The sequence below is a fragment of the Mastigoproctus giganteus genome, chromosome 14, assembly GCF_048544385.1.
Source record: "Mastigoproctus giganteus isolate SK-2022 chromosome 14, ASM4854438v1, whole genome shotgun sequence".
Classification (NCBI taxonomy): Eukaryota; Metazoa; Arthropoda; class Arachnida; order Uropygi; family Thelyphonidae; genus Mastigoproctus; species Mastigoproctus giganteus.
In genome coordinates, this window is record NC_143588.1 from 70,837,623 (window position 1) to 70,853,777 (window position 16,155).

Genomic DNA, 16,155 nt, shown 5'->3' on the forward strand with positions numbered 1-16,155 from the left:
TGATATGGCAGACCATTTGATTATTCTGCCTGGTGTTGCTGCAAGTGGATGGGTCTCCTTAGAGAGCCCATCATTATCAAAAATTGATAGCGTATCCCTGAAGTTTTTTCATGGAATTTTGAAATTTTTTAAAAATTAAATTATCATACATAAATATTAATATACTTTATTTAGGCTTTAGTGCCCAACAATACAGTAAAATTATTGTCAAATATCAAAACAGAATAAAAATTAAAAAAAAAAAAAAAAAAACGGAATAAAACAGTGATTAATGTAAAAATATCGTCTACCTCTATTTATGTATTACTTGATTTACTTCTTGCTTTATCAAATTCTGGATCTAAATTACACAGAAATTCTTCAATTTAGGAGTGAAGAATTCTTCACTCCAAAATTTATTTACACATTGATTTTACATCAATGTGTATATAAATTCTTGCATTCAGCAAGAATCAGACTGTGTTAACTCAAATCAAAAACACTTAAATTATCCCCTTGTATAAGGCCACACCTTGAGTACTGTATACAGTTCTGGAGGCCTCATTTTAAGAGGACATAGAGTTGCTAGAACGAGTACAGAGAAGGGCTCTGTACTCTTTTTGTGCTGATGTCCATTTTAAACTGCATCTACAATTAGACAGTTTAAAATTTAGACTTTGGAATTACAATTCATAGATTAATAGACATTGTTTTAAGTGATCTTCAAAACAAATTTATGTGCATACTCCCATAACCCACACACAACAAGCATAGATCTACATACATATGCCACAAAGGCTTAATAATTGCACTGTGCTACAAGGTATTTAAAAAATATATATGGAATTCAAATTTTAATTTAATGAAATAAGCACAATAGTATTTTCTGTTAATTTAATTTTTTTTTTTTTTTTTAAATACCAATTGTTTCACAGACCACCTGAATGAAGTTCACTGATCACTGGTGGTCTTTAGACCACACTTTGCAAACCTCTAGTCTGAAAAAAAAATTCACTGAAAAATACAGCTGTTTGACATTTTATACAAATCATAACTAAAGCAAACATCATTTTAAAATGATTTTAAGTGTCTTAATGGTTAGGGGAAAAAAAAAAAAAAAAAAAAAAAGAAGGATAAAAAAACATTGGAATGTCTACCAAAATTCGATCTAAGGAAACACAACATAAGAATGAAGGATAATTTTCACCTAGAATCTTTGCCATTACAGTTATATCTCATTTGACACAAATGCAAAACATTTTTAATACACAGCTGCAGAAATAAGAAATCAGGTAAACGTTTATAAACTAAGCTAGTTTCATTACTTCTTAACCACCTGAGTATTATTAATTGTTTTTTTGAATAAGCCCCTTCTACTTAGATTTAAAAATAAAAGACAAACAAAAAAATGTTTCCTATAATTGTGAAGTATATAAAAATATATTTATCAATAGATCTACAACAGTATTTATATCTCCTGATGTGTCATGACCAAATTGAATGGCTTTATCACAGTCTATATTTTAAAGCAATAAATAAACTTCTACCTGAGAAAAAGACAGTAAAATTAAAATTCCTACTAGACTTATAAAGAATTCAGTCTATAAATATTACTTATAAATTAATCAATACTTTTGAATAAAAAACCCTACATGTATACCTCTATCACATATCACATTTGAATAATATCAAAATTAAAAAGAATTCTTGCACTGAATATATATACATAGCTTTTACAGTGATTAGAGTAATCTATATAAGTTTTACCAAAAAATCAAGAAAAATTATATTAATATGTATAAATAATATAATTTATGACGTAAAATCATTTTGTATTTGTCACACTATAAAATTAATGTTACAATTATATAGTTCTGGACTGTTCGGTGAAGGCAGCCAATCCCATTCTTTTAATAATTTATTTCATTTCAGAGGAAAAAAAGGCATTTTCTCTATAAATACTATGCTGTGATTCATCTAACTTCAGTTCTGCTTGTTTGATGTCGGACTTGATTTCAACTATCAGATCATCTGTTAAAAAAAAAAAAAAAGGATAAAGATAAAAAATAAACATCAATTAAAGTTAAAAGAATAAATAACCATCAATTAAAGTTAAAATAACAAATAAACAACAATTAAAGTTAAAAGAATAAAAACAAAAACTGAAGTAATAAAGAAATCTGAAATTAGATTAATTAACACTTAACTCCAATGTTTAAAAAGTGGTTTGTTGATTCTGTAATGTTGAGAAATTCTACATCTAGAATAGTCAATATAATAAACTAATTACTCTTTTGCACATAAATTTATTTTTCTGAATTTACTTTGGTGTTCTGTTCTAAAAAGCAAGTAAACAGAAGAAAAAATTACTGCAGTCCTGAGCTGTGCATGCAAAAATAAATTTAAATTTATGCATCAAGCAAACTACTTTAATACTGTATTGAGTTTTTAAATAATTTTGAGAATAAGCACTCTTTAAAATCTCTATGATTAAAAAATAAAATAACTTTTTTTTTTTTTTTTTTTTTTATGTGAACCCCAAACACAAGAGGTATTAGAACCTATAGTACTTAGTACCGTGCTTGGGTTGGAGGTTGAGAAGACGAAAGAAGATATTTGTTGACATTGGACTTGAACTTCTGCAGACTGTAATTTTCAGGAAAGACATATGAAGGACGGTTGTTCCAGAAAATGGCAGTTGATTGAATAAACAAGGAAGATGAAAAGTTGGTTCTGTGAGTTTGAAGTTGGACAGTAAATGGATGTTGTCTGGTGGCGGCATGTGTTTGGACTGTTTTGAAAGAGAGAGAGAGTGGGAATTATAGAAGCCAATTCAGAGAACAGTGCCCATGGAAGTATCTGTAGAAGAGGCATGCAGCAGAAACAGTGCGTCTATGAGAAAGCGAGTGGAGAGACTCTGTTAGAGATGAATCATTAATTAACCTAACTGCCCTCTTCTGAATGGAATCAAGAAGCCTGAGAGAGGTTTTGGGGGCACCACCCCAGATGTGGGAACAATATTCCATGGCAGGGCAGATTTGTGATTTATACAGAGTAAGCAGCTGTTTGGAAGAAAAGTAACGCCGAGAGCGAAAGAGAAAACCAAGTTTTTTAGAGGCAGAGGAAGCAATATTTGTAATGTGCTTGTGCCAAGAGAGATTAGAAGTCAGGGTAATCCCCAAAAGAGATATATCATTTTGCCTAGAAATCGGAGTGTCACTAAAGATAAGCATAGGAGCAGAAGAATCCTTTTTGCGAGATATAAGACAAGACTGAGTTTTAGAAGGGTTGAAATCAACTAAGTTGTCTTTGCCCCACTGGAGAATTACCTGAAGATCGGCATTTAAAGAATTGGTAGCAGATTTTCGAGAAGTTGAAGCTGATTGAGCAGGACAAGGTTTCTCAAAATGGAAAGTTGAATGCAATGTGCTATCATCAGCAAAACTATGGATAGGACTTCCAGTCAATGGAAGAAGGTCATTGATATACCAGAGGAAAAGAGTGGGGGAAAGAACTGAACCTTGGGGGACACCGGCATTAGTAGAGAAGTTAGAAGACAGAGAGCCATCTACCATCACCCTCAGTGAGTGATCAGAGAGAAAACTGGATAACCAATTACTAAAAACAGTTGGCAAACCATAAGATGGAAGCTTGTTTAGAAGACCTTTATGCCAAACACGATCAAAAGCCTTTGAGATGTCAAGAGCAACTACTTGTGTTTCACTGAACCTTTCCATTGAATTAGTCCATAAATGGGTAACATAAGCCAGAATATCACCAGTGGATCGACACTGACGGAATCCATACTGGCGATCGTTGATCAGACGGAAGGTTTCTAGGTAGTTTAAGAGTTGGCGGTTAATTGATTTTTTTTTTTTTTTATGAAAACTCCAAACACGAAAGGTATCAAAACCTATAGTACTTAGTACCATGCATGGGTTGAAGGAGAAGAATGCGGGGAGGGGGGGGTGCCGGCAACTTTGCTCTAGAGACTAAACATGGGTTTCACCACTTCAAGCCTCCAATAAGCAAAGTGGTGGTATTTCACCGGTTGATGCAATGGGACGATAATTGGATGGGAGGGATTTGTCACCCTTTTTAGGAACTGGCTGGATATGAGCAAATTTCCAATCAGAGGGAAAAACACCTTTGGAATAAGAAAGTGAAAAAAGGCGGCAAAGAATAGGAGTAAGTTCAGGAGCACAGGTTTTGAGAACAAGTGGAGAAATACCATTAGGACCTGGAGCTTTCTTAGCATCAAGATTCATCAAAATCCTTCTGATATCCTTTTGACGGAAGACCACAGGAGGCACTGAATGGAGCGTGTTGGGAATGGTGGGAGGTGTTTTACCAAGATCATTAATACATGAGCTGGAAGAAAAATGGGATGCTAGCAGGTCAGCTTTATCCTTGGCTGAAGTGACAACAGAACCATCTGGTTTGGACAGAGGTGGGAGAAGAGATGGGCAAAAGTTGTGGCAAATAGCTTTGGCAAGAGACCAGAATGCTCGGCTACCATTAGGGCAAGAAGGAAGTTTTCTACTCTTAGCCTGTTCAAACTCTAGTTTGGACTGATTAATAACTGCTTTACAATTGTTGCGAGCTTTGGTGTAGGCAGAAAATGAAACTGAAGAATTAGAAACAAGCCAATTACGATATGCAACATTCTTCTCTTGGACAGCCTTAGCACATTTATTGGAAAACCAAGGTTTAGATAAAGGACGAGATTTTAAAGTGGAGTGTGGGATAAAGGATTCCATTCCTGCAAGAATAATTTCACTGACAAGACCTGAGCAAATGTTGACATCGGAAGTTTTGAAACAGTAATCCGACCAAGGAAAAGAAGAAAAGAAGTCTCGCAGGTCATCCCATTTTGCATTCTTGTAATGCCAAACAACACGAGGTTGGGAATAGCCATGAGATAAAGGTTCCATTGGAGAAGAGACAATCGCCAAGTTGTGATCTGAAGTGCCTAAAGGACCTCTCACTTCGACCGTGTACTCAGAAGGGTTGTTTGTGAGAAAAAGATCAAGCGTATTGGCTGTATGATTAGGATTGTCCGGTATTCTTGTAGGTAAATGAACAATCTGTGCTAAGTCATTAGTAATTGTAAAAGCCTCAGCATCTCGACCTGCTGGGTCGGTGTGACTAGAAAACGGAAGCCAGCTGGAGTTGTGAACATTAAAATCAACAAGGAAAATTACCTCACTGTTAGGAAAGTTGGACTGGAGAAAGTCAAGTTGCAAAGAGAGGAAGTCAAAGAGCTCCAAGTGATTAGTGGAGTTGGGAGAACGGTAGAGACAACAGATGAATTTAACACAATGAGGTAGAGAGATTTTAAGCAAATGTTAATTTATAAGCCAGAGAAGATCAAAGAGAGGAGATTCCAAATTGCCAAGTCTCTGACAGGGAATATCAGAACGGACATATGCACAAGTACCACCTTTGAGGCGAAAGGAATCATACAGCGAATAATTTGGGCATCTGAGATGAGCAGTAGTTGAATCAACCGATAACTGAGATTCTGTCAGAAAAAGTACATGGGGTTTGGCAGACTGCAAGTGGAAATGGAGTCTGTGGAAACTGTAGTCACTAGACAAGAATATTATCATTAACTGTATTTAGTGGTCACACTGACTTTGAACCATGGCCAGTTCAAATGAAGATACTGTTGCACTGCTGCACATTGACTACCAAAGCAAAATAAATACAACTATTTTCAGACAGAGACAAAAAGAAACTGAACACTGAGTTAGGAAACACAAGAAAGAAAGTCAAAATGATTAGTTTTCTTTCATTTCTTGTGAAGCCTGTAGTATTTATTTTCATCATATGAATTTGATTTAAATGGGTTTTTACAGAGTGCTTATTCTTGAAGTTATGTAAAAATGTAATATCCAAGTAGTTAATAGTACTGAAATATTAAATTTAATTAGTACATCAGATTTAGTTTTGCATAAAGCTAAAAATTTCTTCTTTACTTCCAACTCTTATAACCCAATGGTTCTATTGTAACATCAACTAAAGATAAAGCAGACTTATCAGCATGTTACCTTTCTCCTAACTCTTGTATCAATGATCTTGGTAAATCATCTACCAGACCAAACACTTCACCTAATGCCTCTCATAGTTTTCTGACAGAAAGGTATTATTAAAAGGATTCTGAAAAATCTTGACACCAAGAAAGCTTTGCCTAATCACATTTCTCCATTTATTCTCAAAATCTGTATCCCCAAACTCTCTCTGTTTTGCCTTTTTACACTTTCTTATTCCACTGGTGTTTTTCCACCTTCTTGGAAATTTGTTCATATCTAGTTAGTTCCTAAAAATAGTGACAAATCTCTCCCTTCCAATTAATGTCTCATTGCACTTCTCACCTTTTACGAAGTAATTAAGAAATCTATTAACCTCCACTTCTTAAACTATTTCAACCTTCCATCTGATTAGTGATTACCAGTATGGATTCTGTCAGTGTCATGCCACTGGCAATATACTGGCTTGTATTACTCATTTCGATGGAAAAGTTTGGAAAAACTCAAGCAGTTACTCTTGACATTTCCAAGGCTTTTGATCATGTTTGGCATAAAGGTCTTCTAAACAAGCTCCCATTTTATAGATTACAAACTGTTTTTTGCTGTTGGATAGCCAGTTTTTTCGCTGACTGCTAACTGCAGGTGATAGTAGATGGCGCTCTAACTTCTCAATGTTGATGTTTCCCAAGGTTCTGTTGCCCACTCTTTTCCCTTTTCTTTATTAATGTTTGGCATAAAGGTCTTCTAAACAAGCTCCCATTTTATAGATTACAAACTGTTTTTTGCTGTTGGATAGCCAGTTTTTTCGCTGACTGCTAACTGCAGGTGATAGTAGATGGCGCTCTAACTTCTCAATGTTGATGTTTCCCAAGGTTCTGTTGCCCACTCTTTTCCCTTTTCTTTATTAATGACTTTCTTCCACTGATCTTCTTCAATGACTGCACATCATTTCACACTACAGTTTGAGAAACCTTGCCCTATATAGAGAGCATAAAATTCTTGAATAACCACCACAAATTTCTTAATACCAATCTAAAGGTAATTCTCCAGTGGGACAGAGAAAACTTAGTTATTAAATTCAATCTTCTAAAACTCAGTCAGTTTATGAATTTACTACTCCTATACTCACCTTCAATAATGCTTGGATTTCCAGTCAAGATTGCATATCCCTATTAGGGATAACCTTAACTTCCAATCTCTCTTGGCATAAGCACATAACAAATATTGCTTCCTCTGCATCAAAAAAAACAGGGTTTTCTTTTTTGCACTTGGTATTACTTTTCTTCTAAACACCTACTCATTCTGTACAAATCTACAATGGAATATCATTCTCGAATCTAGGGCAGTGGTCCCAAACCTTTCAAGCTCCTAGACTCCTCAAAGAGGGCAGTCCTATCTCTGACAATCAGTTTTTATTGCATGCCTTTGCTACAGGTATTTCTATGGGCACTGTTCTGAACTGGCATCAGTAATTCTCTCTCTCTTCCAAATGCCTGAACATGTGCCTCAACTAGGCATCCATTCACTGTTGATTCCAAACTCAAGAATTAACTTTTTCTCATTTATACCTTTCACTCCTGTCCTTCAAGCAGCTTTCCTTTGTATGTATGTATTTCCCAAAAATCATAATCTCTAAAAATTCAGGTTTAATGTCATGTACCTTCTGTCTCCTCAACCCATACATAGTACTAAGTACTATAGATTTTAATACTTTTTAGTGTTTGGCATTTTCATAAAAAAAAAAATTTAATTAAATTAAAATAAAAAATATAAAATCTTTATCATGAAGTTTCATTGTTTTCTCTAAATTTGGTTTATTTAAATTTCTTTGTTGCAGGTAGTAGTTAGACCTCTCAAGTACAACTTGTTGCATTTGTTAGCCATTTTTAGGTGCATTAGCATATATGCATAAACACCTATTATCTTCACCACATCCATCTGTCTGCATGTAGACTCAACTCCCAATGAATGGATTTTTGTGAAATTTTATATTTGGCTCATATAGGAAGATTTGCTGAGCCATTCCAAATTTCATTCACATCAGACAAATAGAAATCCAGCAATTATTATTATTATTATTAGCATATGGTGCAAGGAAGCCTAAGGCTTATGCTGCACCAGCTAAAAAAAAAAAATTCTCAATTACCCTGAGAGAGAGAGAGAGAGAGAGAGAGAGAACAATTATTATTTTTTTTTCCCACACAATTTGTATAGAAAAAAGAAATTCATAAATTAAATATAGTTTTAATGCAGTATTATTAGCTTTAGATGCACACACATCACATGTATTTTTTGTAGGATTTGCGAACATGGTATTGCTTGTGAAACAATACACAGATATAGAGAGACTAAAGAAATTTAAGAGTATACAGAAGAGAAATAAATATTATACAATTGTAATTAAATTTCAAAAATATTTTAAAATTTTCAATAAATAAGCAACAATAAATGATACTAAGTATTAGTCACAAATCTAATTAATACTTTCGCTGCCAACTTTGATGACCTTTTTGACCTGGGATTGAAAATTATAGGATTGAGTCAATCTGGACTAAAAAGGGCAGAGACATTTTTGGACTTACTTCTCACTATGACTAAAGTAATCAGCCTCCAGTGAAGGCTGCTTGAAAAAAATTTCTAATTTTTCTTGTCAAATTAAAGAAAAAGTTCTAAAAGTAGGGTGGTTTCCCTAAAAGTGGATCAAAAATCTGAAGCCACATATTTGCATGAAGAAGCAGTTAACATTTTAATCAACTCACTATAATTACTTTTGTGTTTAATTGCTATGTGAAAATAACACATGTAAGTAAAATAATAAAAATATTAAGTCTAAAAATATATCTACACAGTTGCCTCCAGCTGGTGGAGTACAAAATGTCCGTATTGTTCATAAACAATCCATGGTGGTTAATATTGCAACTTTTCTCTAATGGAATATATATTTGTTCTGTGGTCAGTACATCTATTTCGAAGGGAAGGTAACTAATATAATTGAAGGGGGATGGTACAAGACCCTATTACTTGTGCTCCAAATTGAAAGGCTCCAACTATTAGGAAAAAAATATATATATAATATATATATATATATATAAAAATAAAACTGGGATAAATAAATGGAACTTTGAATAATTATTTCTGATAGCCAGTAGCATGTTTCAACTGTTATTTTATTTTTTTATTTTTTTTTTTATGAAAACCCCCAAACACGAAAGGTATCAAAACCTATAGTACTTAGTACCGTGCATGGGTTAAAGGAGAAGTATTGGGGGAGGGGGATGCCGGAAACTTTGCTCTAGAGACTAAACATGGGTTTAACCACTTCAAGCCTCCAATAAACAAAGTGGTGGTATTTCACCGGTTGATGAAAGTCATCTACCACTGAAAATCCCAAATTGATAATCCCAAACATGAAAAGTATTAAAAACTATAATACATTAGTTTTGTATATGGATGAAAAATTGAGAAGCCATAAGACTTGAATTTCTGTAGATTGCAATTTCAGGAAATATATGTGATGTAAGATATTTATAAATGCAGAAATAGAAGGGGATAAATGACAAAGGGAGTAAGGCTAGTTCTGTGAGAATGGAAGTTGAACGGTTGAGGACTAGTCTGGAAGGGAGTAGGAGAATTACAGCTGTCAATTCAGAAGAATAGTGTATATGGAGGTGTCCACAGAAAAGGCATATGCAGCAGAAACCAAATGTCTATGTAAAAGGTAGTGGAGACAGTTTGTAAGGGAATGGTCATTAATTAACTAGCTATTGCTGAATGCCTTTTCTATAGAAGCAGAATTAGGGAGCACCACCCCAGATGTGGGAACAATATTCTGCTGTATGTAAAATTTGAGATCAGTCCAGAGTTGCTAGCTGTTTAGAAGAAAAATAATAGCAGCAGCAAAAAAAAAAAAAAAAAAAAAAAAAGAGCTATTTTTTGATACAGAGGAAGCAATATTTGTGATATGTTTAAGCCAAGAGATTTTAGAAATTAAAATAATTCCTAATAAAGATATGTGGTCTTGCCTAGAAATCAGTGTTGCTGAAGATGAGTGTGGGAGCACCATGCACCTTTTGGTGAGAAATAAGACTGAGTTTTAGGATTGAAGTTAACTAAGTTTTCCTTGCCCCATTGAAGAATTAGCTGGAGATTGGCATTTAAAGAATTGGTAGTCAATATGAGTAGTTGAAGCTGTTTATGCAGAGAAAGGTTTCTCAAATTGGAAGGTGGAATGTAGTGTGCTATCGTCAGAAAAACTATGGATAGGATTTTAAATCAGTGAAAGACTGTCATTAGTATATGAGGCAAAGAGCGGGAAAAAGAACCTTGGGGAACCATCTACCAACACCCACAGAGAGCAGTCAGAAAGAAAACTGGCAACCCAATTACAAAAAATATAGGCCAAACTATAAGACAGAAACTTGTTTAAAAGACCCTTATGCCAAACATGATCAAGAGCCTTGGAAATGTCAAGAGTAATTGCTTGAGTTTTCACCAAACTTGTCCAAAGATGAGTAACAAAAGATATATCACTAGTACATTAATTTTAAGAGCACAATGCCTTTTCTTACTATTAGAAAGCAAACTGATACCTGTAATAATCTTTTGTTTTTGTTATGCAATAAACTGTAAACATTCTAAAGGGTTATCATTCTCTAAGTTTAAAATGGGGAAAATTGTGCATTTTGTGATTGTCTTTGATGAAGGACAACTTTCCAACCATTTGAAATAAATATAACAATTCATCAGGCACAGTCGATAATTCGAACTAATAATTCATTGTCGATAATTCAAACTAATTGGGACTGGGGGTAGTTCAGACTTTCGAACTTATCAAAAATACTGTTCTGAAGACAAAAAAAAAAAAAAAAAAAAAAAAAAGGTTTAGTAAGTTTAAAAATAAAAACACTAAGTTGTACTTTATGTGCTTTTATTCATAGGTAATGGAAAAAATGGAACTTTTGGTCACAATGACACATGTATAAGCTTTTCACGAAAATAATTACTTATTTTTTGCTGCACCATTTTCAAACTTCATTTCTTTGCTGTCCAGATCTCTCACTCTTTTCAGCAAGAGTAGTTGAGTTGGACAGCATTCAGTTTGTTTGTTGATTTTCACGTGTCATTTAATTTTGTTAATTGGTAAGGTAATAAAAGTGTACATTTGAGCTTTATATCATCATTTTTATAGCCTGTGGATAATTCCACAGGCTATGTTTAGGATAGATTTAGAGAATTCTAATTTTCACATACTAGAATTCTCATTTAATAGAATCAAAATTCAATTTGCAAATGTGATCACAATAACTGGCACATACTATAATTATTTTATGCACCAGCATAAAAAAAAATAAATGTTAGCTCATTCAGATTACTGACATTTCGAATTATTGATGTTTGGATTTTCGACACTACTGTATTTCTAAATTTATTACCTAAAACACATATCAATCAAAATTGCAAGATTGCATGAGACAATAATAATGTTCACAACTTCAGCTGGCTTCCATTTTCTAGTCACACTGAACAAGCCGGTTGAGATGTTGAGGTTGTTGCAATTACTAATAATCTCGCAAGGATTGTTCACTGAAATCTACAGATTTAGTTTCTGCCTATGGCAAAGCTTGCAACAATTGTAAAGCAGATATTAATCAGCCCAAACTAGATTTTGAACAGGTTAAGAGTAGAAAAATTTGATTCATATCCAAACGGTAGTCAAGCATTCTGGTCTCTTGCCAAAGTTTTTGCCCATCTCTACTCACATCTCTGTTAAAACCTGATTGTTCTATTGCCATTTCAGCTAAAGACACAGCTGATCTACTAGTATCCCATTTTTCTTCTAACTCTTGTGTTAATGATCTTGGTACATTCCATTCAATGCCTCCTGTAATCTTCCATCAAAAGTATGTCAGAAAAATTTTGAATAATCTTGATGCCAAGAAAGGTCCAGGTTCTGATGATATTCCTCCATTTGTTCTAAAAAAAAAAAAAAAAAAAAAAAAAAAAATGCTTGCTCCTGTTCTGTGTTGCCTTTTTACACTTTCTTATTCCACTGCCATTTTTCCTTCTGCTTGGAAATTCTCATATCCAGCCAGTTCTTAAAAAGGGTGACAAATCTCTCCCATCCAGTTATAGTTCTACTGCACTTCTACTATTTCTAAAGTAACAAGGAAATCCATTAACTGCCAACTCCTAAACTATCTATAAACGTTCCATCTGATTAATGATCGCCAGTATGGATTCCAGTATTGATCCACTGGTGATATATTGGCTTATGTTACCCATCTATGGAAAAATTGAAAGGAAATGTTTAGTGAAACTCAAACAGTTTCTCTTAACATTTCAAAAGCTTTTGATCAGGTTTGGCAAAAAGGTCTTCTAAATAAGTTTCCATCTTATGGATTGTAAACTGGATCCCCAATTTTGTAATTTTTTGTAAACTGGTGTTTCCTACAGTTCAGTTCTTTCTCCCATTCTATTCCTTTTGTATATTAATGACCTTCTTCCACTGACTGGAAATCCTATCCATAGTTCTGCTGATAATAGCACGTTGCATTGCACCTTCCAGTTTGAGAAACCTTGCCCTTTAAAAACAGCTTCGATTTCTCAAATATCCACTACCAATTCTTTAAATGCTGATCTCCAGGTAATTCTCTAGTGAGAGAAAGATAACTTAGTTAATTTCAATCCTTTTAAAATTCATTCTTGCCTTGTATTTCACAAAAAGGATTCTTCTGCTTCTATGCTTATCTTCAACAACACAGACTTCTAGACAAGGTCACATATCTTTACTGATATTGGGGGTTTACCCTGACTTCTGATCTCTCTTGGCATAAGCACATCGCAAGTATTTATTCCTCTGCATCTAAAAAACTGAGTTTTCTCTTTCACTCTTAGCATTACTTTTCTTCTGAACAGCTACTCACTCTGCACAAATCTCAAATTTGCCTTACTATGAAATATTGTTTCTACATCTGGAGTGGTGCCCCCATAATCTCTATCAGGCTTCTGGACTCTATTCAAAAGAGGGCAGTTAGGTTAATTAATGACCGATCTCTTACAATATTTCTCCACTCTTTGTCTCGTAGACATTCTGTTCTGCTGCATGCCTTTTCTATAGATACTTCCATGGGCACTGTTCTGAATTGGCTTATTCTCTTCCAATCCAGTCCAAACATAGGCCACAACCAGTAGCATCCTTTTACTGTCTAACTTCACACTCACAAAACTCAACTTTTCTTCTTCCTCATTTATTCCTCCAACTTCTGTTTGCTGGAATAACTCACTTCGCACATTTCCTGAAAATTACAATCTACAGAAATTCAAGTTTAATGTTGACAAGTACAGTGGTGCTCAAAAAATATTGTATCACCTCATTTTTAGATTATTTGTTCTTATATTGGCAGCTAATCTTTTAGAAATAGTAGAAGGAACATAAATAAGTAGTAACAATACACATGTGAAACTATTAATTACAGAAAAATGTACTTTTATGCCTTATGGGTAAATATACAATTAAACAAGTACTTTTCTTCAAAATAACAGCATGTTACGTATGGTTCATATAATAACAAAAATTCTATGAAAGCAGTGATTTCCTTCATTACTTTGCTCATACTAGGATGACAGGCAGCTATATAACCAAAAAGACACACTAATATTTTGTTGGCTACCCTTGCTTTGATTACATCATCATAGCATCCACTAGATAAGGTTCTGAATGTATTCCTAGGAAATATCATGGTACTAAATAAGGATTAATGTTTCCTACAGCTCTTTAAGTGTTTTTGGTTTCTTTTGCATTACTGAAATACCCATTTTGTTCCAACAATTTTCAACTGGACTGAGACCTGGACTTGTTATTGTACCATGCCATGTTATTGTGTGAATTGATTTATCCTTCAACCATTTTTGCATGTGTGAACAGTGAAATAAATTACATTTATTTAAGCAAAAGTGCAATGTTTCATAAATTTTAAATACAGAATTGAGACCTGGACTTGTTATTGTACCATGTCATGTTATTGTGTGAATTGATTTATCCTTCAACCATTTTTGCATGTGTGGACAGTGAAATAAATTACATTTATTTAAGCAAGAGTGCAATGTTTCATAAATTTGAAATACTACTAATCCCAATGAGATTACAACATCTATGTATTGTAGCAGTACTTGCCTTTACTCCTGTATCCTCCTCCCATGCTATTTTGATATCCATCAATGAGGATCTTTTGTTTCAGACATACAGCCAGATCAGAAATCTGTCCTGTGCTGCAGTAGTTATTCATGGGCATCCACTTGTTTTCAGACTGTCAGTTTCTGATAATTTTAGTGATAAACGTGCCACTGTTGACTGATTACAGTGAACCCGTTTAGCTATTTCATGCACAGAATCTCTAACATGTCTCTGCATTTAATGCAGTAGCAGCATCACTTTTCCTACATGGTGTTAATTTTGAAAACTTAGCCATTGCAATAGTACAGAATACTGGGCTCGTGGATGTATGGCAGACAACATCATCTAAGAGATGGATGATGCAATAGAGTAATGCTTTTACAAAATATACATATTGTCAGATTTCACAGAAATTCAGTGAATTTTGCAAGTTATGTATTTTTTTTTGAGCATCACTATCTTCTTTCATCTTCTCAACCATCAACTCATGCACAGTACTAAGTACTATAGATTCTAATATATTTCATGTTTGGTGTTGTCATAAAAAAAAGTTACAAGAAGGTACATATGCAAATCAGTACAATGAAAAATTTTTGAAATATAAAAGATATAACAAAATGTATAATTAAATTGCTTACCTACTGATGTAAAGTCCTTTTCTGGCCTTAAGTATTCCAAAATTATCACTTTGAGTAATGAACCATAAAAGTCTTCTTTAAATTCATGAATTATATGGGTTTCCTAAATAACAGTATGGAATTATTTTATATTGCACTTTTATTTATAATTCCTAAAAGGAAAACACTTTAAATATAATTACCAAAGGATATTATACAGGAATTTTAGAAATTTTAAAGAATACACTTAATCTATGCATTGAATTAATTTTTTTTTTTTTTTTTTTTGTATTATTGAATATATTTGGATAGTATGAAGTCCTCTGCTCAGTATTCTCGCCTAGAATACTGAGCTTGCTGTGTTCTACATTTAAATAAGATTATGTCAGCTCAGACTATATCAGATCTAAAAACATTTTAGGAAGAGGGCTTTGTACATTTTCAGTATAATTCAACACACAGGGCAAGAATCTCCTCATTGTAAAAACTTCTGAAATACTATTATACAAATTTAAATGATCTCATTGGAACATGTTTTAAGACATACAGCATTGTTTAAAAATATTTAAAGCAAATGTTAATTTATAACAAAATAGTTTATGTAATAGTTATTTTTTAATTAACATAAAGTAAACTTAGCCCCTAAGTCCTCTTCAGTGTATCATGGTTGTGTACTGTTTGCATTGTAAGTTAGATTGACTATTTATAGGGGGAAAAACAGGAAAATGAATGCTTCCTGAAAGTGAATAACTCAAGTACAGTAGTATATGAAGATGCCTTAATAAGTTCCTCTCAATTACTGATGGTGTTTCAAATCTGCACCTTTCCTTGAAACAGACAGCAAGTTTAACATTGAAAAATGCAAGGTACTTCCATATAGGTAGTGAGTAGTGAATAACCAGGCAGTACTAGTTAGTGAGGATGGAGAGTAGGATTTTCATAATAGGGCTTGCTTAATGGAAAATGAAGTGATTGGCTAAAATCAGATACAAACACATATCATACAATGGATGTAGTTGCAAAGATAAAAGAGTGGCTGAAAGTCAGTTCACTACATGTGGTATGAAAGACTAGTATCAGCAGATAATCTGTCCACCTAATAGTAACAAATAAAAAAAATCCTCTTTACAGAGCCTTACATTTCACAATTCGTTAGCAATGCACTTATAGTGATGCCAACTTTTGCAGTGTATGGTGTTTAATTACAAATATTTTTTTTTTGGCTGGCAGAGTGATTGATACTTTAAAAATATAACATGCAAAAACCACCCAAACATTAAAAATAAATAAATAAAATGTTGCAGTGAAACTAACTTTCTTACAAAACCTGTTCTTTCACTATTGATTTGCTACA

At 33.5% G+C, this 16,155-nt stretch overlaps 1 protein-coding gene across 1 annotated transcript in view; it reads right to left on the minus strand.

Annotated features, from left to right (window-relative positions):
* Positions 1 to 1,897: 1,897 nt before the first annotated feature.
* Positions 1,898 to 16,155, minus strand: part of Rfk (Riboflavin kinase) — a 47,296-nt gene continuing 33,038 nt past the window's right edge. The window contains exons 3-4 of the mRNA XM_090388405.1: positions 14,823 to 14,925; positions 1,898 to 2,010 (exon numbers count right to left, since the gene is read on the minus strand). Of these exons, the coding sequence (XP_090244531.1) occupies positions 1,898 to 2,010; positions 14,823 to 14,925 (216 nt within the window). The remainder of the gene's footprint in view (positions 2,011 to 14,822; positions 14,926 to 16,155) is intronic.